Here is a 22,961-nt window from a genome sequence, read left to right as displayed (position 1 = left end):
CTGATGTTAAATTTACTAGTGAGCAAGGAAGGAGATCTGATGCAGCAATTTTGGAGCAAGGAAGGAGATCTGAGGCAGTTCTCACCAGCAGTCTAATTCCTATGAAGATTCCTTAAAGGCAGCATGAAACAGATGCTATTGTACTTCTCCAGTGACAATCTTCATTGGCTCCCTGCCAGCAGGGATGGTAAATCATAATCTCAGCAACTGCATAAAGAAGGCAACAGAATCCCCATCTCCCCTGCATGGGGGAGGCTGGTAGCAGCAGGATCTTCACACTCCACTGTGCCCTGTGAGTTGGCAACAGATTCTTCACAAACACACTACCAGCAGGGAGCAGGCAGCAAGACGGTCACCCTTTCACACGCACAACAGTCAGTAGGCAGCCCCTCACGTGATGATTGCACTACAACATCACCTCGGGGAAGCAGAAAGGGAAGATCGTGGGGCTCAAGAAAGGGCTGTAGAATCCAGGGGTTCATGACTTCAGTGAACACCGCTACAAAATTACTTCATCCTGTTCATACAAGGGAAGGGTGCTTTGGATTTAGAATGTGCTGTCATGTGTACAAGTGAATAAGAAGGAGGTGGCAGCCATCAGAAGCAATTCCCAACACAGGCATCTGGATATTCTGAGTTCCCCTGGCTCCATCAGTTCCTGCAACCCAGCAGAGTCCACAGGCTCCCCTGGAGTTAGTGGACCTTTGGGCCTCTTGCTTTCCTAAATTATCTCCTACACACCCATAATCCATACATCGATTGCAGCTCCTGTTTTGGCTTCCTGTGAAGTCTGCATTGGTCCCTTGTTCCTGCTGATATGCTAGGATCTGCAGGTGATCTTGTGAGCTTTGGAACTAAGAGGCTTGATTGGGAGCACGAGTCAAAAGTATGAGTGAAAGCTGGGGAGAAGGGGTGAAACTGATGCACAGAGGTTAGGTAGCAAGCCAGGAATCAAGCAGAACAACTAAGCTCCACAGCTTTTCCTGCACCCTCTCATCCCAGCTGTCCTATGGAACTCCCACTTCCTGTGGGCCTGGTACCCTGTGAGCTCCAAGTCTCTGCAGGATATCTGGCTCTCTGCCTTCTTGTGCTGTCAGTGCATGTCATAGCATTTCACTTTTTTATAAACGAAGTTAGCAAAATTGAGAAGATGGAGTTGAGAAGTTTGTTGATAATGGACATGTTTCCAAGAAGCAGTGTTTAGAAACTGAGGAAGTTCAGGTTAAAATTAAAGAAACCCAAACATTTGGAAGTACAGTAATGCACAGTTAAGGCACCCAAACAACCTGGACTCTTATCTCTGTCATAATAGCTGGAGGAAAAACAAACTTAGACAATCTAACAATCATAACAGAGAAATTTGTCTCAATGAAACAACTTCGCCATATAGAACAGACTGGTTCATCTAATCAGCTACCAAAGATACTTGGATTTCCTGATCCTGAAGTGGTTGTGCCACCTGCAGGTGCCTTTACAACCACACCTAGTTGATTATGCAAAGATCATGCTGAAGGCAAACTGCATTCCTTGTTGAGATTCTAGGTGCCACCAAGTATACACCCGGGATGAAGGTACATTTTTCATCTTGTTTAACTGAATGCAGTGCCCCAATTTCTGAACAGCCACTGGTAATAAGCCCCATTACAGGCTGTACTTTCTACACCCATAATGAGACTTGCTTATTAATAGATTAGTAGATTGAAGTGAAATATCAAATAGATTACACTTTGTTGGAAATAAATGGCTAAAGAATATAAGCAGGCACATGTATAATAAGAGCCCAGCTTGAGATGCCTTCTACCTGATCTTCAAAGGTGTCAAGCACCCACAATTCCAACTGACTTCATTAGGTGCTGCAATGCACACCACTTCTATAAACCAGTCCCTGTATGTCTCAAGTTGGGACTTAGAAACTGAGGCTTCCCAAATTACTGAATCCTCTTGCAAATTTAGGCCTCAGTGATGTGGAAAGAGATCACGGAGGAAATTTGTAGTACAACCAAGAATAGAGAAATCAAATCCAGATCTCCTGACTTGCAGTCTCAGGCTTTACCCACAAAACCATATTTATTCTTTAAACAGAAAATTATTTTACTAGGAAAGGGAAATTTTTCCCAGTGCCTCTTTGCAGTTAGATGAAAGTTTTTCATGCAGGTTGAATTCTTGTTTAAACTCAGTTTGTGATGAGATGCCAATGCAATGTTCGGATTGACAGTGTACTCAGTGAAAATACTTGGTATTTGTATCTATGTTGAATTAAATGGATATTTTCTGTGTTAATTCACTTGTTAAATGTCTGATTACTGCTAAGGATGTAAGAACATTCAGGACTTCTCAAAACTGCTACACTTTTTACCTGCTCAGATTAAATAATCAGTTAGCGTGAGGAATATTTCCGTTCAAAAACAGAAGGATCAAGTAGAAATTCTAACTGAAAAGATTATTGAACTCTTTAAATAGTCTTGAGCACTTGAATAACTTCAGCCTTTTCACAGTGAGTCTGATGTTGCTGTCGTGGTGTCAGATGTGATTTGCTCCTCACTGATACACCAAGGCAGGCTCTTGACACAACAGTCACAAAGGAGAGAGATTAAGGACTTCTTGTGAATTTGGCCAATGGGAAAAGCACTGGATAGTGATAGATTCCTTATCAGCTTTTTATAAAGTGTTTTGGTCCTTTTCATTCACCAATAATATAGTCTGCAACAGACTTAGGGTGCATTCCACAGCCCTTACTTTCAGTACATTATGCTAGTCAATACTCGCAAGCATAAGTACTACCCAATATGTGTAAGGATCATCAGAGTGTACCCAAAGTAATTCCAAAGACTCCTTTGTAAACAAACCGTAGTGGCAATAGTTTATACTTTGATAGCTCCTTTCATCTCAGGATCTCAGAGGTGTTAAAATTAGTGAAGTGTCAAGACAACTTTGTGAGGGCAGCTGTGTTGCTCTGTGCATGCTACAAATGCAGATGCTGAGGCATAGAGAGGCTGCCTTCCTCCTCGGTGTGGCACAGTAGAGAATGAAAAGAAGTCCTAATTCCTAGTTCCACAGTAAACAGCAGTCAGCACTGCGTTCCAGAAGCTGTCTTGTACATCTGTCATCCTTGTATTATTATGTCACACAGAGAGCTTTCTGGGGCAAGGAACATGTCTTGCTATCTTTGTAAAGTCTTGCAACACTAAGTGTCAAGACAACACTCAGAACAATAGTTCAGGAAAAGGAGGGCAAAGAGACCTTACTGAGGAGGAGAAGTTAGGAAATGGTCCTGTTAGAAATGGGCTTGAAGGAGAAGAGAGAGGATATTTGGAGAAGTGGGAAGTGTTTGGCATTTAGGAGACAGCATGTTAGAAAAGGCTCACAGCCAGGAATGGCTAGTTTAATCTGCAGCAGATGGTAGCACTCTCTCCCTTCATACTCCTCTGGCATGTCCCCTACACCAGGATCAGGAGTGGAGGTGGCACTTCTACACCAACGAAGGATCCCTCACACTGGAGGAATCCTCAGCTGGCAAGTTCCAGCCAGTTTCTGTCCCCTTTGCTCCACCAGAGCAGCACAAGGAGATGATAGAGAGTCAGAGGATCTGACAGCAATAGACTGAAAGGATTGGGAGAAGCCTAGGAAGCAAGAGAGTGAAAGTAGGAAGAAGTGAAAGCAGACATGTAGGATTGTGATGGATTCATTCCAGGGGTTTGGAGTGGAAGGGTGGGAGGGAGGGAGAGGCAAGTGATACTAAGGGAAAGTTTGTTCAAGAAGGAACACATGCCCTATGCTTTCAAATGGTGCTGTCATGCACTATGAAGATACGAGCTACAGTATTGGCCTATTGGCTAGATAAAGGCACTAGATGGAGAATAACTGCTGAAATGCCATTAGTGAACGAGAGAACCCTTAGATAGACGCTTGACATGGATTGTTAATGTTCCAAACCATACCCGTCTGGACCAAATGGGATTTATCATCAGTATAAATTCATATGATTATACTGAGCATCTGGTCAGCACAGCGTAAAGTCAGTACTACAAGAAAAATCACTCCCCAGTCGTTTGAGCAGATGCAAAGTGTGGGAGTTTGTGCATTCAGTTCCTGACAGTTTCAAGCAAGTTCCAACTTCTGAAATTGTATTGATACTTCATCTGCTTCTGCTAAAGCTTAGGTTCTAGCAAACACAATATTGTCCTTTCCTCGTCTTTCTTTTACTAACACTAGCTTGATGTCTACTTAGCAGCCGGTATCAAACGGAGTGCCCCAGAGGTCAGTCCTGGTGCCAGTTTTGTTCAACATCTTTATTAATGATCTGGATGATGAGATTAATTGCACCCTCAGCAAGTTTGCAGATGACACTAAGCTAGGGGGAGAGGTAGATACGATGGAGGGTATGGATAGGGTCCAGAATGGCCTAGACAAATTGGAGGAAATCTGATGAGGTTCAACAAGGACAAGTGCAAAGTTCTGCACTTAGGAAGGAAAAATTCCATGCACTGCTACAGGCTGGGGACCGACTGGCTGTGCAACAATTGTGCAGAAGAGAACCTGGGGATTACAGTGGACGAGAAGCTGGATATGAGTTTGCAGTGTGCCCTTGTTGCCAAGAAGGCCAATGGCATATTGGACTGTATTAGTAGTAGCATTGCCAGCAAATCGAAGGAAGTGATTATTCCCCTCTATTTGGCACTGGTGAGGCCACACCTGGAGTATTGCATCCAGTTTTGGTCCCCCCCACTATAGAAAGGATGTGGACAAATTGGAAAGAATCCAGCGGAGGGCAACAAAAATGATCAGGGGGCTGGGGCATATGATTTACAAGGAGAGGCTGAGGGAATTGGGCTTATTTAGTCTGCAGAAGAGAAGAGTGAGGGAGGATTTGATAGCAGCCTTCAGTTACCTGAAGGGGGATTCCAAAGAGGATGGAGCTCAGCTGTTCTAAGTGGTGGCAGATGATTGAACAAGGAGCAATGGTCTCAAGTTGCAGTGGGGGAAGTCTAGGTTGGATATTAGGAAACACTATTTCACTAGGAGGGTGGTGAAGCACTGGAATGGGTTGCCTAGGGAGGTGGTGGAATCTCCATCTTTAGAGGTTTTTAAGGCCCGGCTTGACAAAGCCTTGGCTGGGATGATTTAGTTGGTGTTTGTTCTGCTTTGAGCAGGAGATTGGACTAGATGACATCCTGAGATCTCTTCCAACCCTAATCTTCTATGATTCTATGTCTACACTACCACTACGTGCAGCAAAATTTATGTTGCTCAGCGGTGTGCTGCTGTAAGGTTTCTAGTGTAGACATAGCCTGGGTGAATTCAGTACTCCCGAAACATTAGGGATTTGTAGCATTTAACTGCACATAGCTATTAGTCTGCATAGTCTCACCCTAGTCTGTGGGAAGACCAGGGTTGTGGAGTGGGCAGGGGAAGTGGTCTCAAATTCAGAGGCACAAATCCAATAGGATCCTGGCTCCCCACCCCACAGATTTCATGGCACTCTTTAGACAAACTCTCCCTCCTTCTCACTGCTGGGTATTTCCTCCTTTCTGTAGCATGGGAACATGGCAGGGCCAATAGCCATGCTTCCAATGACTCTCTGTCTGAGATGCAGTCCATGATTCCAAAGCATGTGCAGTTGGGGATTATGCTGCCAAAGACAGCATTAATTTTCCATTGATTTCCCCTTCAGATTAGCGACAGTTTTGGTGAGGAGCATGTGTAATGCAGTTGCTTCCCCACCTGACCCTAGCCATGATCACTTTTTCCTCATATGGACATGGGGTCATGCAGATATTTTGTGGAGGTAAAAAATGACTTGCTGGAAGGTGGGGGCAACATTCTGCTTTACCATTGCCCTGTCTACTGCCCCACTTACTGTTTTCTCTTCTGATTTGCTTCCTCTACAATGTGTCTAAGCAGGTAGGTTATCATATCTTTGGCTACTGCAAAATTCCTCTGGTAGTAAGCAGGGGTTTGGAGCTGTGCTCCGGCTCCGCTCCAGCTCCAGGCAAAAACCTGCAGCTCCACTGCTCCGGAGCTGCTCTGCGCTCCAGCTCCGGGCTCCCCATCAAAACCCTGGTAGTAAGTATTTTAGATGAGATTAATGAATAATATGCTGATCTTGGCCTCAGAACTCCATAATCATTTGTTATGTGAATATTTAAAATGCCTAATTTAATTCAACTGGAAAACATTTCTGAGAGATTATGCAAAGTGGGCGTGAAATCATTAGAATAAAATGCCCTGAAAAACCACGGAAAACTATTGTAGGAATCTTGCGTATCATCTGTCCTGTTTCTATCCCATTACAGGGCTTCCACTCAGCGGGGTTGTTGAATCCAGAGGACATTTTCCTTGTGCTTTCAGTATTTAAATGATGCTGGAGGATGTAATGAATGGTTGATGTTAAATGATTAAACTTAGATATTGACCCACTGCTGCATTATTTGTGCTGTTTGTATCACTGGTTTACTAGAATTTTCAGCTCCTGTCTTCAGGACACTTGTATGTTCCATACAGATGTCTATTGAGCTACCAAGTTTATATCTGGGTTTGAACTTTCCCAGAGTTCAGAGGTGTTCCGGGCATCCCTAGGGTCTAGGTGTTGTGAGGCAACCACATGTAATATTGTAAGCGCAGCTGGTAGGAATGGTTTAAGAAGCTATTGGGTCAGTGGATGCCAATTCAGACCGTAGAAGTGTTTAGAGCTGAAAACTGAAATGATGGTAAAATATGTGAAGTCAAAAATATAAGCTCTGGGAGAGCCTGTAAGCGGGCACTTAAGGAGATAATTGAGGAGCATAGGAACAGTTGTCTGTGCTCACCAGGAAGAGTGAGGGGAACATGCTAGGCAGAGAAGTATGAGTGTCAGAAGATAAAAGGGAAGAAACCAAGTAAACTAGGGATGGCACCAAAATAGATGACAGGGAAGAGGAATATATTAACAAAGGATGGAGAAGACTAGAGGACTGGACAGCCAGCACACAAGCATTTTTAAAACAATGATAAATATTGTATAAATATATAGTAGCAGTTTATACTCCATTGCTAGAAAAAGAGGAGATAAGAGGGGTCTCAAGGGAAGCTAACAGGACAGTTATACGACTGATGGCTATTAATCTTGCCCATATTGCTAATTCTCGCATGCTTTTCTCATTGCACAGCCAATTACTCCTGTGCAGTGTGTGTAAAACACTACCAGATCAAGACTGGGAATATGATAGGTGCCTCTTGATTCCCAGTCTTGTGCTCAGTCCACTGGACAACGTTGCCTTTTTAGCCTCAGTTTCCCTCATCTGCAAAATGGGGCTACTGCCTTTTGCCATAAGTGAAATCCAAAAATTATACCTGAGGATAACCAAATATGTGATAGGTGAGTAAGTATCCTTGTCACTTAATTTCACAGGTAGAGAAGTGGATGCTGAGATAAATGAGAATAACGATAATTACCCACTACATTTACATTTGTAAATGCAAAATGTTGCGTGCAGTCAGTAGCACAGATGTCCATTCTACATTAGGTGTGCACGCACTGCATGCATGAGCGTCAGAAACTTTTTGCTTAGCGGTTCCCGTTAGGCCAGCGGGCGCCTCCCCTTAGTGGTGCCACTGCACTATGCATGTATACCCCTCTGGCCCAACGCCCTCCAGTTCCTTCTTACCAACCATGGTGGCATGGGAACAACCTCTTGCTCTCATACAAGAAGCAATCCCTTAGCATTAGAGTTACATAGCTGTTATCAGTTCGTTAACATTCCCTTGTTGTGGACACTTAGTAGATTAGGTGCTTGGAGGCTTCCAGCACCGCCTCGGGCTGCGGGGCATGCTGCAGTGGAAGCACACCAAACGAGGTGGTGTAAGATTTGCAAGGCGTTCAAGCCAAGAAAAAAGAGAGAACGGAACGCCCGACGTCGGCTCCACTTCCTCGGTGCGGAGTGCCCTGGAGTCATCAAGAGACCTGGTGCCAGCCAAGCACCACAAGCCATCATCCCAGAAGACCCCAGAAGACCCCGGTCTCGGACCTGTCCTGGTCCTGGTCCTGCTCCCAATCGGCAAGAAGCCGCTCGCCGACCTCTTTGGCAACTTAACTTCGCGATGCCCCCTGTGACGTGGGACCCTGAGCAACTGCCCTGCTTACTACCCCCTTACTAATGCCGACCCTGGCTTTTATATGCAGAAAAACAGTTGCTGTGGCACAGCTGGGCCATGGAGTTTTTATAACATGTTGGGGGCAGGGGGAGCTCAGAAAGGAAAAAGGTTGAGAACCCCTGCTCTAGACCTTTGTGACCATCATCATCTCATCAAACATGCACAGTGTACAGAGGATTGTCATGACAGCCAGTGTAGTGGAGTTCCCAGATCTGGCTCAGTCCTGCAAATCCACGGATATCTGCGGCAGGCTATGAGGGCAGCACTAGGCAGGGTTAGGGTGTCCATACACTCCTCTCCATGTTGATGGAGAGTTTGGGAGCTGGGTGTGCTGGGGTGTTTTGGTCCATCGTTGGTGACATGGCCAAAGAACAAGCAACACTGCTTTGGAATATAATGAGCCACTGAAGGAAGGCCAATCTCTGCAAGACTGTGACATTTCACACAAAGTCAAATCACATTATGCTGAGGATTTGGTGCTAAGAGAGGTCCAGGTTTGTGGTTAGTACAGCAATATAAGTAGTACATACACAAGTTTGTTAGATCTTTGACTCTGTCTCAGCACAAAGAAATTGTTTTGACCCTGCAGCCCAAGACTGAGATTCATGTGTTGATCATCTGCCTAGAAACGGCACTTCAATGGCCCCCATTACCTTAGTCTCTGAGCCCCTCACAATTTTTCATGTAATTATTCTCACAATACCCCTGTAAAGTAGGGAAGTGCTATTATTCACATTTTTACAGATAGGAACTGAGTTACAGAGAGGCTAAAGCTATGTCTACACTACCACTTAAGTCAGCAAAACTTATGTCGTTGAGGGGTGTAAAAAACCACACCCCTCAGCGACATGAGTTACATTGATGTAAGCAGTGGTGTGCACAGCTCAGCGTGAGTGGGAGAGCTTCTGCCAACACAGCTACTGCTGCTCATTGGGGGTTGTTTAATTCTGTCAATGGGAGAGCTCTTTCCCATCGGCATTGAGCAGCTATAGGAGAGATCTAACAGCATCTGTACGATTTCTACTGTAGACGTTGCCTAATTGATGTGTCCAAGGTCACACATGAAGTCTGGGGTGGAGCTGGGAATTGAATCAACATCTTCTGTTTTAAAAATGCTTGCTCAGGCCAGACTGCTCAGCACAACAAAAGTGATTTTTTTCACAATTTGTCTTCTCATCACCTTGTTCTTTTCCTCTCATTTGTAACAACCACAAGAGACCTGTACTTCCAACAAAAGTGTCACTCTCCCCACCACTACTGGGAAGGGTGAAATGGAGAAATTGTATGGTAAGTAAATTCCCACTCGATGGAGTGGGAGTAAATTTACAAAGGTTGTTCATTGGTTTGAAAGCACACAAACCATGAAAGCTTTATGGTCTGTGCTCAATTCACTGTGGACCCGGTTTGGATACCTTTACCCATGTGAGTAGCATTTTACGCCACAAGGAGTGTCACTGAATTCAGTGGGGCTTGTTATAGAGTAAGGTATTGTACAACATGAGTATGGGTGTCAAATCTGGCCACCTATCTCATATTACATATTAAAAAAAGAGACATTAAAAGAAAGGAAATGACAAGCGTACAGTTGCCTATGCAACCTCACTGTTACTCCCTTTTGTGTCCAGCCTACACACTGAAGTAGGCAAGGTTTCTGTGGGAAAAAGGTATGTGAAAAAATAGTGATAATATAATTTAAAATTATATCATAATGCAGATGCACAACTGGTCAGAATTAAGGTTGCATGTTCAACTGTCAGTTAGGCATTTCCTAACATTTGAGTGTGACTTTGTAACCAAAATAAATTTCTTTTAATGTACCTTTTTATATGCAAGTTCTTAGGTTTATTTTTTTCTAAAAGAAAACGGTAAAAACAAATTCTATTATGCACAACTTTAGTAACCTGCTCCCCCCCTCCATGCATCACCAGCTATATTTGAACCTGAACTTTAAGCATTGCAGCATAGACTTCTACTATTTGAGCTATAGGACTGACTACATTAGCAAGCAGCAGCAGTCTGTTGTCTGATGGGGGTTGGGGTTGGGTTGGCGGGCTGTTGATGCCATGTGTTGAATCCAGTGAGTAGTTAGAGAGAAGCCTGACCTGGGGCTCTCTCACTCTGTCCTGCCCTGGTCAGCTGGAAGAGTGGCTCCTGCCCTTACAGTGCCCTTAGAGTGGAGATAGGATTCTGAGGTCATGTACTGCGTCCCAAGGATGTGGCACTCCCAGTACAATGTGAGTTGCTGCTGCTGCAGTGGCAGCACCAGTGGACATGAGACCAGCTCTTCAGAATGCATTGTGTTCAGTCATTTTGACGTACTCAAAACGTTATCCTGGGGAACACATGCAGGAGAAGGTATATAACAATTTTAACAGTTGATAACTAAACCTGAATGGAATTCCGTGAGGCAAAGAGAGGGCATTTTTCTAGCCCCAGGACTTTCTCCCTGCTGAATTTCAAAGGCCAGCTGCAAACCATGGAGGTGTTAGTGTTAGAAAGAAAGAAAGAAATTTTAATCATGAAAAGTGGTATGCAACCTATATCTAGGGGTTGATACCAGCTTTCCCAATAATATATTATACGTTTGTCTCTATATTAACATACACATAATGCACAGTGTAACACATGTACGTAGAGACAGAAAGTATGGACTTATGGGGAGGAATGTGGCACTGAAACTTCCCTTACTACAGCACCCTAAATATGAATGGTACAGACACATAAAGGACAATGTCATTATCCCATGAAGTTTATGACGTAAGTTGAGGGCACACACACAAGGAGTGCGGTCGAGCACTGGGTGGAGGGGTAGAGGGAAGAACAGGACAAGGTCAACAGGAATAAAAGAACATGGCTGCTGAAGATGTTAAGGCATGGGTCTGTGGGACTAAGTGTAACTTCTGTCTTTGTGTCTTTCTTTCCACCTTTTTTCATGCTCTGAAACGTATGTGCGCACATACACATACAGCTGTTAAAAGGGGAGATTTAGGTTTTAATGGGCTGTAACAGGGATGGGCCAGGAAATGGGCCCTGGGATTTGACTCTACATAGATCAATGTGGAGATGCTATGGGTCCTACTCCAGCCTAAGCTGTGGGGCACAGCACTGCGGCCTCACATCCTGACTCAAGATTAGAAAGGTGGACTTCCCTACCCCAGCCCACTCAGTTTGCATAAAGCTCAGCTACTTATGTAGCATCAAGGAAGCAGACCAGTGTTCCCTCTACAATATAAATACATAAAAGCCAAGGCAACCCATCCCAACACAAGGACAAGGGTAGTTTGTGTCTTAATGATGACTGGATTTATCTCAAAGACTTAATGTAAATTATTTTCTATACTGAGCATCTCATTTCTGAAAATTAGTGAGTATAGAGTGAGCTAGATTGTAACCTTTCAGGATGCGGCCATGGACTCTGTTTTTATTCTCTTTGTAGAGCGCACAAAAACCATGATGCACCATGCCGATGTTTAATCATGATTAGCCAAGCAGTCTTTGATGAGTAGCCTACTGAAGGTACAATTCTGAGTGCATGCAGGTACAGCTTTGCTTTAGGCTTAGGAGACCATGCTAGCTATGGGGCAGCTACTTTTCTTGAAAAATGACACATTGTATGTCTGGAAAATGGTGACGTGCTTAAACACCAGATAACACCAAGTGAAAAGTGAGTACTAGCCATAAAAATGAATAATTTATTTAGTACTGAGCCGTCAGCAGTGCTTCACTGCTGGTGCTTGTACTAGCACTGGTATTTCTTACTGTGAACGGCACTCCAGTAAGGAGGAGCCTCTGTGTGCCACTGCCCCTCTCTCATTCAGCTTTGCATGCTCTGTCTCCAAAGGATCTCTGAATGCTCCAACACCTATTCTCAGGATTGTAGAAGCAGCCAAAGATCCATTGTGCATAGTTGCATGGACAACTGAATGAGGACAAGGAGTTGGTTTGCTGATACAGATGAGGCCATAGCTTGATGAGCTGGCTCTGTTGCCTGTAGAAGCTGGGACCACTGGAGTGCATCACTCCTACAACATTGCTAGTGATAGTTAGTTAGAAATAATTTCTAGTGACTAACAAATATAATACGTCATGGCAGGCTTGGAAAGCGTTAGACTGGCTCCAAATTAACAAACATTTAGGTCTGGATTCTGCCTCAAGATAGCGATGCTCTGAGTAGCTCCAGAGAACTAAATAGTCCTCAGTCATTTGAAATGCAGAATTATCATCGTCAGTGTTCTCAAGAACGACCCTTCTTCTCCCTAGACTAGTCTGTCATGTTACGGGACACAATGAAATATCGTTTTGATTTGAGGTTTTTTTTAAATGCAATAAAATACAGACAGCACTATAGAGAAATATTCAGCATAATTTGAGCTTTTAAGAAAGGAACATGTACAAAGCTGAGATCCAGCCTGTGTGAATGGCTCCCATCTCCGAAAGCCTCCATAATTAGCACCATCAACACTTTTGTATTTCACAAAGCCATGCACCATGCTATCATTCACTCTACCGTATTAGGCTTTATTTATTTCACAGTGGCCTACTCAAAATGAATGCTGTATTAGGGAATACACAGTCATTCACAAGGTTTAAGTACAGTTCCTAATACTATCTGTTTGAACTACTAAAGGCCGCAGTTATGGCTCTTTTTTCAAAGGACACGTTAGGCATCATTTTGCAGGCAGGATAACTAAAGGCAACAACAATAAAATCCACAGTACTGAATAATATGGCTTATCCATGAAGTACACAAATATCTTTGGATTGCAAAACTGATGAGAAGAACTGACACCAAGGGATCAATTAACAAAACAAAATTTATGCTTCATCAGTTGAATTTACCATCCTGATCTATTATGACTTAGATGTTAATTGGAGTCAGTCCCTTTATATGCACCCTCCCCTGTCTGCCTCCACAGACATATAGGTGACCAAACCTTCCTGAAACCCGCTCCACCCATCTGCCCTCCACACACACATACAAATGGTAGAACCTAGAATAAGACACCCACCACGGAGGTGGTATAAAACATCACCTCATCACCTTGTGCAGATCTCCCAAGAACTCTTCCCCGTTTACAAGGGAAATATTTGTATAAATCCAAATTCACACACAGAGAGATGGTGGTTGTGTGCCTTCGGCATATAGGAATGGCAATCTAATGGGGAGGGCACTGGGATTGGACCTCAAAAAATAGTGTCCAATTCCTGGCTCAGCCACAAACTCCTTGGGCACTTACCTACCCTGTGCCTCAGTTCTTCCTCTCTAAACCTGAGAGAACACTTTCCTACCTCGTAGGAGTATTGAAAGAATAAAATCTATTAACAATTCTGAGGCATCCAGATATTACAGTGATGAGAGCCATATAAGTACCAATCTAGACTAAGGTTGCCAGGTGTCTGGTTTTCAACCGGAACACCTGATCGAAAAGGGAACCTGGCAGCACCACTGACTGGGCTGTCTAAAATCCAGTCAGCAGCACAGCATGTCTAAGGTAGGATCCCTGCCTGCCAAGGCTCCACGTGGCTACTGAAAGGGAGAGGCAGCCAGAGGACTCCGTGTGCTGCCCCGGCCCCAGGCGCTAGCTTTGCTGCTCCCAATAGCTGAGAACCGCGGCCAATGGGAGCTGCAGGGGTGGTACCTGCAGACAGGGCAGCACATGGAGCCATCTGGCCAGCCTCTGCATAGAAGCCGGAGGGGGGATACGCCGCTGTTTCCGGGAGTTACTTGAGGTAAGTGCCCTTGGAGCCTGCACCCCTGACCCCCTTCCACGCCCTGACCCCCTCCCACTGAGCAGTCTGGCCTGAGCATTGGCTTATGAGCAAGCTTTACTTTCACTTATACTTTCTCATACAAGCAAGTTATTTCCCAGCACATACAACCAGCAGTTGTCTTATTACTGTAGTGCGAAGTATAACTGTTAAACTGTTTTGGGTTCCAGTGCAGGTCAGCTGTTCCTCTATCTGAGCCGCGTTTTGTTTGTTTGTTTGTTTTTGTATTTTTTGAAGGCTTGTTCACATCTTAGGTAATTGTTAGCCTTTTTTTGGAAAGCTCTCATGCAGTGACAGTGTATGTGCATGAATCAAAACACCCAAAAGTTGCCTGGGAGACTGACAATGAAAACAAACAAAGCAAAAAACCATTCTCCTCTTTACCAACATGCTTTAGCACTAAGGAACACAGTTTACCAATAAATAACATTAGCAGTTGAGTTGGAACTGTAGGAGCTTGGAAATGTCAGTGTTGCCTATCATAAGAGAAAATCAGAATCTAGGGCAGAGGTGGGCAAACTATGGCCTGTGGGCCACATCCTGCCCACGGGACCATCCTGCCCGGCCCTTGAGCTTCCAGCCGAGGAGGCGAGTCCCCGGCCCCTCCCCTGATGTCCCCCCTCCCCTGAAGTTATGCTGTCGTGTGGGCAGCATAGCTGGCTCCAGCCGGGCGATGTGGCTTCCAGTCCTGCCACTCTGAGTGGCATAGTAAGGGAGCGGGGAGTGGGGGGGTTGAATAAGGGGCAGGGGAACCCGGGGGGCAGTCAGGGGACAGGGAGTGGTGGGTTGGATGAGTGGAGGTTCTGAGGCGAGCAGTCGGGGCAGGAAGTGGGAGGGGGCAGGGGGGCCAGGCTGTTTGGGGAGGCACAGCCTTCCCTACCCGGCCCTCCATACAGTTGAGCAACCTCAATGTGGCCCTCGGGCCAAAAAGTTTCTCCACCCCGATCTAGGGGGAAACACCGGAGCTTGTAGGAGAAAAGAAAAATAGGACAAGAGCACACTTGCCAACTTTTGTGATATTTAGAATTTTTCTTAAAGCCCCAACTCTTGGAGTCATGTGATTATTTGAGAATCGTAGGTTTCATGGGGAGTGGGAGAAGTAAGTTTGTTGCCCTTATAGTTGTAGAGAAAACCTTAAAAACATGACCCCTAAAGGCTCACAAACCAGAAAGCAAATAAAAAGAACTGTACATGTTGTTTTTTAAAATGTCTTGATTCTTAAACCAATCTCATGATGTTTTGAAGGCCTGACATATGATTTTGAATGCATGGGTTGGCAATACTGAGTCTGCATCTTAAAGCTATTGCAGAATATGGGTGTGTGTAAAGTGATCGGAAAAGGAGAACTCAAAGTGAAAAGATGGATATCTGGCCAAGGGCATCATACAGATCAGTGACTTCAGGGGACTCCTCTTGCTGGCTTTCTGCAAGAGCTACTTGTGGAAATTTCTTCAGCCCCCCCCCCCCCCATGTAAACAAAATTTCCTGGGCTGATACAGTAACCACAGTATTATCCACTTGCTCTGTGTAGTGATAAAATAAGAATGATGCCTTAATGTTATTGTTACAGGGAAAGGAGGGCAAAAGTATGTCTCCATTTCTTCACAGAAGGTTGGGACTCTTGAGAAGTTTAGATTTGGCTGGGTTAACGAGGAGCGCAGATTGTAGACAGTTTACCCTGAATTTCAATGTGTCTTCTCTAGCTCTCTTTCTCTGCCTATCATACGCACTCACCTCATTAACTAGATACTAAGCATGGTAAGTGCATACATCTTCCCCAGTTACAACCTGCAAAGTTGTGAAAACTGAAGACATAATTTTTTCCAGGCCAAGATCCTTAGCCAATGGCTCAGCAGCTTTTTAGTGACATTTAACTTAGAAAGAAATGCAGAGCTGGTTTAAATGTTCATTGTTCACCTATCAAACCAGTCTGAGATGAAGACTATCTGGTTACATTTTTTCCCACCCCACTTCTCTGAATGATTCTGTCTCACAGGCAGGAATGGCAACTCCTGAAAACCCCGAGCAGCTGATAATTGCCCTGGAACCTGAGGCTGCTTCCATCTACTGCAGAAAGCTCCGCCTTCACCAGATGATAGACCTGAGCAGCAAAGCACCTGTCAATGGTTATAACGCTAGTGACACCATAGGAGCTGGATTTACACAGGGTACCTCTTCTACTAACCAACTTGAGATCTAGTGCCGTTTGCCTACATTAGATTTGGTCATTAGGGCAGTTTTCTTACTATTTCCTGTAGGTTATCATTGCTTCTTTGTGTTAGTGGAAAATTACAAGCTAGTATAGAAAAACTTCTCTATTTACTGGAATTTGACTATTTTGGGCACTGATCCTGCAAACGCTTGTGCTCAGTGCTTAACTTTAAGCATGCAGGTAGCACGATTGACTTTATTGGGACATGAGGGACTACTCACAGGTTTGAAGTTAAGCAAAGGCATAGTGTTTGCAGGATCGGGACCTTACTGATCCGTTTTAATGTAATTGCTAATTGTTTTCTAGTGCAGATTTAAGTTTACTTTTGTGAGCCAACAATGATGTGTTAAACTAGCTATATTAATTTAACAAGGGATTACACTTGAATTTACCATGAGACCTTTAATGTTTCTGGAATTTTTGTCAAAAGTTGGGCACTTGGTGATTTTTGGTTCATAATTACGTTGGTCGCCATGAAATAGTCAGCATTCACCAGTAGTTAGCAAACCTGTGCCACGTGATACAGCACAGCATTTTCTTTGAACTGTGAACAGAAACTAAGTATTGAGCTTCAGATACCATGGTGTGTTATCTGTTGTTACTGTGAATGTTGGTAATTTTCACTCCATGTATCTGAAGAAGTGGGGTTTTAGCCACGAAAGCTTATGCCCAAATAAATCTCTTAGACTTTAAGGTGCCACAGGACTTCTCGTTGTTTTTGTGAATGTTGAGTTTTCACTAGCTCCTGTGGTAGGTTTGATGCAGACTCATTTACACCGAGAGGCAGATTATGGAGTGTAATTTAACTGGTTTGCAGATGGATCATCTTTCACTATAGATGTTTTTGAAAACTGTCATTCTGACTGACTCTGAAGTTAGGCAGTAAAGATGGGACAACTTTTGATTGTAACGTAAAGATCCAAATTATCCACTGGTATAAATTGGTGCACTCCATTGAGAGCTGTGGAGTTGTGCCAGTTTACCCCCGCAGAGAATTTGGCAAAAGATCTTATACTTTGTCATGTTTTCCAGGTCAAAACAACAAAAGCAAATGGAAGATTCAGCTAATAAACCCGTTCAAGACATTTTATTTCTCCCTGTCCTTAATGGAAGCCACTTTTTTTTAGTTAACAGGATATGATGACACACTTTGCCCCCAGAAATTTCATAATTAGTAAAACCTGATTGAGTCCTTTTAAAACAGCATGTCTTATTTATCTAGATGAAATAATATTTAGCCACCACAATTTTAGCCCTGTGCATGCCACAAAGACCCTGATGTGGGTTTATTCAATAGTACCACAGGTAAGATCCTCGCCACTGACAAAGTCTGTGTAAAGAGGTTTTGCTCAGGGGTGTCTCTTGATGGGCAGGAGGACAGAAGCATCCCTCCTGTGCCAGAACTTCTTCACAGCTGCAGCTGGAGCTTGAGCAACTGTGCACCCCTAAGCAAGCGATTTTTGGCTGGTGCAACCATGTATTTGTCGATGCATTGGTCATGCCTCTGCACCTGCCCTCTGGCTGCCATCCGTATTCAGGCTGATGTAGCCCCTGCAGAGCACAGTTATTACAGAACATAGGGTGCAAAACTGTGTGTGGGTTCAACAAATTTTGCCCCGCCCTCTATGTAGCTGAGCCACATGCTCAGGACCTTCCGTGACCCCTTACTTGGGCTGCCAGGGCATTTGTCCCTATGAAAACGAAAGCATTTTCTGGTTTGGGGGTTAAAGGGAGCTACAGGGCTGGGCCGTTGAGCAAAATCTGTTCACAAAGTCATGGGATTCTGTCAAAATTCTTTTTACAGCTCTCTTTCTTGACTGAATAAGGTAAAAGTTGGTATAGACAAAAAGGATTTAATTCAATTAGAATTAATAGAAACAAAGCTTTGAGTGAATTAATTTGGGTTTAATCTAAAATTCAATAAAAGCATGGCAGGGACCCAAGCACAGCTGAAACGAGATCAAGAAGGAAAACCCTTTAAACATAAACAGAGAATAGCTGTTCAAGGACTATTTTAGTGCTGTGCAGTCAAAACAAAAGTTGTACTCTTCGGAATACTGAGAATAAATTTGCATTAGGAGAGGAAGCATAATCTAATGGTTAAAGGAATGTATCTCAGGTCTGATCCAATGCCTGTTAAAGTCAATGGAAAGACTCTCATTGACTTCAGTGGGTGTTGGATCAGGCCCTTCCTTGGATTCTGTCCGTTGCTCTGTCATTGACTGCGGTGTCACTTAACCTTTCTGTGTCTGCTTCTCAGTTTGTAAAATGAGGATAATATTATTTGCTTCCATTACAGGAGAATTGAGGTTTTATTTATTGGCTTTTGATATCCTCAAATGGAAGACACTATAGAAATGTGAAGTAGTATTATCATTAGTTAGCAAAATATAATTGTCCTCTTATATAAAATAAATGTACCTTTTTTCTAGTTTTAGATAGAATTTTTTCAAATGAAACAATATTTTGCTATACCATGGAATGTGTCTGCGTTTTTCTGTAGTATCATATAAATGACCTTTAAAGATGAGTGAAAGTTACATTGGAAATGATTTAGTAGTCATTTGGTTGCACAAGCTGGGTTTAGAAATACATTAGTAGAGACACTTAGCAAATCACATGACATATTTTAAATTCCATGTGGAGATTGATTTTCATAAATACATTATTGCTATAACTATGTGTTACTAGATTATACTTCATTTTTAAATCATATGTATTTAAATTGACCTATGCTAGTATGTGCAGATATGTCATGAGCCAAATCCTACAGGTTCTCCATCAAGCAAAACTCTAATTGGAATCCAGTGGAAGGTATGCCTGAGTAATCCTCACCAGGATTTGCTCCTACAGCGAAGGTCCATAGCACAAAACTGACAAAGGCCAAGATTTTCAGAAGTAACTAATGACTAGGGGTGCTGAAATGGAGATATTTCGAAGGGTCCTAATTTTTAGAAGGCACTGAGCCCCTACCCTCCAAAAACTGGGCTCCCTTGAGGCATCTCTTCTGGAGCAACCAAAAATGGGGGCACCCAAAATCAGTAATCACTTTTGAAAATCTTGACCAAAGTGTCTTCACTTCCTAGACAATTTTTAAGTCAATCCTTGATTATTTTATTATGTGTTAAGTATGCCATCTACTGGCAAAAATGCATCTTGGAACTTCTAGAACCAAAAAAATGTGTCTACATATAAATATTTCATTTTGTTTATTAAAAATATAATAAATATGTACTATTAAGAAAGCTTTTAAAGAAATCTTAGAGCATTATTTGAAATCCAATTATTCTAAGTAAAGAATAGAATATCTGATTTTTTTCTTTCCAGAACTCAATTTGTAAATTCCTAATTCTAATACAGCAATTTTTGTTCATCTGTTTTGTTAGAACCTTACTGAATGATACATAGAAGCTCTCATTCTGCTTGTGTTTGCTTCCTGCACTGTTTATCAGCTTGTTCCTGCTTTCTTATACTTAGTAATTTTCTCTCTGTCAATGATTAGCTAAGGAACACATACGTCGTAATCGGCAGAGCCGCACCTTTTTGGTGGAAAATGTCATAGGAGAGATCTGGTCCGAGTTGGAGGAAGGTAGGGTCCTTTTGTGAATTATCTTTACTCTTGCTGGTTTTATGTTGCTGGTAAAAAACCCACAAACCTTTCCCACAAATTTATTATGTGCTTTTGGTATTCTCAAATGACTAATTTAAAGGAAAATACAAGTATATGCACTGCTCTTAGTCTACAAGACTGGACTAGAATTTTGCATGCTCTAGAAGAGCATGTATTATTAAGTTGATGGGTTACAAAAGGGACAAACCCAGATTTTAAAATACAAGCCAGAGCATAATGTCCTCAGAATACACCTTATAAGCAAGCTGACACTGTAACATGTCTACAGAACTGTTAACACAATGGAACGTACACAGATGGCATGCACAATTCCACTTATCATAAAGATACATTCTCCCCACATGGGTGCTTAAGTCTGTAGCATAGGGTGTACAAGTTTCACTTCCATTATAAATCACTGCAAATTATTCCATTAGGAACTGCTAATTTTCAAGCCAGTTGTCCCCAGTACAGATGTTCATGGCTTTCTGCTCGGGATGATGGCAACATTGCCTGCAGTATTAGTATTCATATTGCTTCAGTGTTAGTAGACTGTTGTGTTTATACCAATGAAAATGATGTATGCTTGTTCGTGTTGCTTCATAGGTGACCGCTACATAGTTGTTGACAGTGGGGGAGGTACAGTGGATCTCACTGTCCATCAGATCAGGCTACCTGAAGGACATCTGAAGGAACTGTACAAGGCAACTGGTAAAATTACATTATTTACTACTCATTTCACTTGTGTAGTACTTCGAGTTTGATCTTACACCCTTACTGCCAATAAGGATGCTGTGACGTTTTACTATTTGCTTAAATTAGTTAATAATTCATCTTATATTAAAATCAACGTTCAAAAGGTCTTCCTAATTTCATGCGATTTCTGTCAATAGATAGTGTTAAATAACGTTCAGTATATGTTTACTTTGAGAAGAGTAAAACTTTCTTTGAGAAGATAAGACACAGTGTCAAACTCTTCCTCACTTTGGCTCAGCACCAGCGTTGGTCTGACTTCCATCACTCGCACATGTGATACAGCATAGCCAGAGGGCAGCAGGAGAGTGTTAGCAGGGAGCTTTATTCCCTGCAAGGGGATGAAGGTTTGCTATAGATTAACTAGAGCACCTGAAGCCAATTAGAGCACTTGAAGCCAATTAGAGCACCAGCAGTCAGTCATGTGATAAAAACCCCTGCTTCAGTCAGACAGTGCGGGAGTTGGAGCAGGAAGGTTTGGTTGGAGCAGAGAACAGTTTTGAAGAGAGACCAAAAGGAAAGTTTGGAGGAGTGCTGCGGTGGGCTGAGAAATCCAAAAAACCCTAGGTAAGGGGCACCTGGCTTATGTAGAAGGAGGGCAAGAAACCCCTTCACAAGCTGAAGGGCAGGAGAGGGAGGTAGCCCAGGGGAAGGAACCGCTAGTTCAAGTGGTTCACCACAAACCTCAGGGCCCTGAGTTGGGACCTGGAGAAGAGGGCGGGCCCAGGTCCCTCCCTCCCTACTCCCCTCCTCAAGGACACTAGTGGGGTAATTAAAATACCGATTCAGAGGCAAGCAATGGTGCCCTGAACCTTCCCCAAAGAAGAGAAAGCGCGAGACCCAGCATAACAATATCGGCAATTTGCCACACACACCAGATATCTCCCCTCTCATTTCATCTCTCCTAGGTCATCTCTAAACTATGGTGACCTGCATGGGCATTTAGAGGGTCACTATATGGCTGGCTGATAATCAGAACAAAAGATTGTTGTAAAGTCCCACCAGGCTATTAACTGAATGATTTGTCAGCAGAACAGTATTCTCCCACAGATTCATGTGAAAGCACACATGTGCCTTTAACTCCTAAAGCTAGAGCACCAAGATGGGTCCATCACCCTGAAGGGAAAGGTGTGCCCTTATCTCAAATCAAATGACATAGTGATTGGTCCATGGCCAGGAAGTAAAATTCAACTCCCCAAAGTACATTCCCACCCCCAACTCCAGATCCAGTTGAGCTTTGCCTTGTGAGCTTTGCCATTAGCCACCTGAGACAATTCCTTAGTTGTCACAGAACCCATGAAATCCTGGGTTGGTCTTCTTCTAAATGATTCCTGAACTATCATCCTTGGTGACGCCAGTGCCACCACAGAGGAACCCAGCATATGTCTTTCTCTGTGCAGCAGAGCAACCTATTCATGAACACAAGCTCCGTCTTGATCTCCTCATATACAAGATGGAACCATCAGTAATTTTAGTCTTTTCCCTGACAGTGAAAATACGCTTATCATGCTCTGGTCATTGCATTTTCATCCACTAAGCTATGTCAGTATGATCTGGATTTGTATATGATGGGCTCAAGTTCTAATGAGCAATACACTATGTTAATGTTATGTTTTGTTTCTAAAACAGGTGGGCCATATGGTTCTGTGGGCGTTGACTATGAGTTTGAAAAACTCCTGTGTAAAATATTTGGAGAGGATTTCATTGAACAATTTAAAATCAAGCGTCCTGCTGCTTGGGTGGATCTGATGATAGCATTTGAGTCCCGTAAAAGGGCAGCGGCCCCAGACAGAACTAATCCGCTGAATATCACTCTGCCTTTCTCCTTCATTGACTATTATAAGAAGTTTCGAGGTCACAGCGTGGAACACGCCTTAAGGAAAAGCAAGTAAGTAGGCGATTGAACCTAGATAGATTCATAATTAACTACTCAACTGCTGGAAAGAATAATAAACTATCCTAATAGCAGGTAGCATAATAGATTGTAGTGAGAAAATGTAATCAAATGATGGGAAAATCATACTGCCTCAGATACAGTTACCAGAAAAGAAAGTTATATTCTAGTTTTTCTTAAGAGTTTTCTCCATAACACTTGCATCCTACTGTAGACTTCTTTCTGCAAATTCCACTAGACCATCTTCATTTATATGACACCATTTCCTAAGGTTCCACATTGAGACAGTCACTTGTTTTTCTGGCTATATGTGTAGGGCTAGATTCTTCGCTGCACTGTGTTTATATTCAGTGCCGCTAAGAGTCACCTTCCCACTTATCTGATTCTGGGCTGACCAGAAGCCACAAGAGCTTCTGGTGTAATTGAAAGCAGCCTACACAACTGTAGCAGTTCCACGGAGGGTTCCACCCTTGACATGCCCTTCATACAGTGGCTTGCAGGAGCCAGTGGTGCACAGCTGGCTGTTGGAGGAATTCTGGACAGCAGTGCAAAGCAGATAGAATTGAGTCCAAGAATCTGTCGCATTCTGTACG

At 43.2% G+C, this 22,961-nt stretch overlaps 1 protein-coding gene across 1 annotated transcript in view; it reads left to right on the top strand.

Annotated features, from left to right (window-relative positions):
* Positions 1–22,961, top strand: part of HSPA12A (heat shock protein family A (Hsp70) member 12A) — a 78,941-nt gene that overhangs the window by 48,484 nt on the left and 7,496 nt on the right. The window contains exons 7-10 of the mRNA XM_030570365.1: positions 15,896–16,067; positions 19,614–19,700; positions 20,328–20,432; positions 22,104–22,362. Of these exons, the coding sequence (XP_030426225.1) occupies positions 15,896–16,067; positions 19,614–19,700; positions 20,328–20,432; positions 22,104–22,362 (623 nt within the window). The remainder of the gene's footprint in view (positions 1–15,895; positions 16,068–19,613; positions 19,701–20,327; positions 20,433–22,103; positions 22,363–22,961) is intronic.

The sequence above is a fragment of the Gopherus evgoodei genome, chromosome 7 (genome assembly GCF_007399415.2).
Source record: "Gopherus evgoodei ecotype Sinaloan lineage chromosome 7, rGopEvg1_v1.p, whole genome shotgun sequence".
Taxonomy (NCBI): Eukaryota; Metazoa; Chordata; order Testudines; family Testudinidae; genus Gopherus; species Gopherus evgoodei.
The sequence above is the reverse complement of the archived record's forward strand: the minus strand, read 5'-3'. Positions and strand labels throughout refer to the sequence as shown.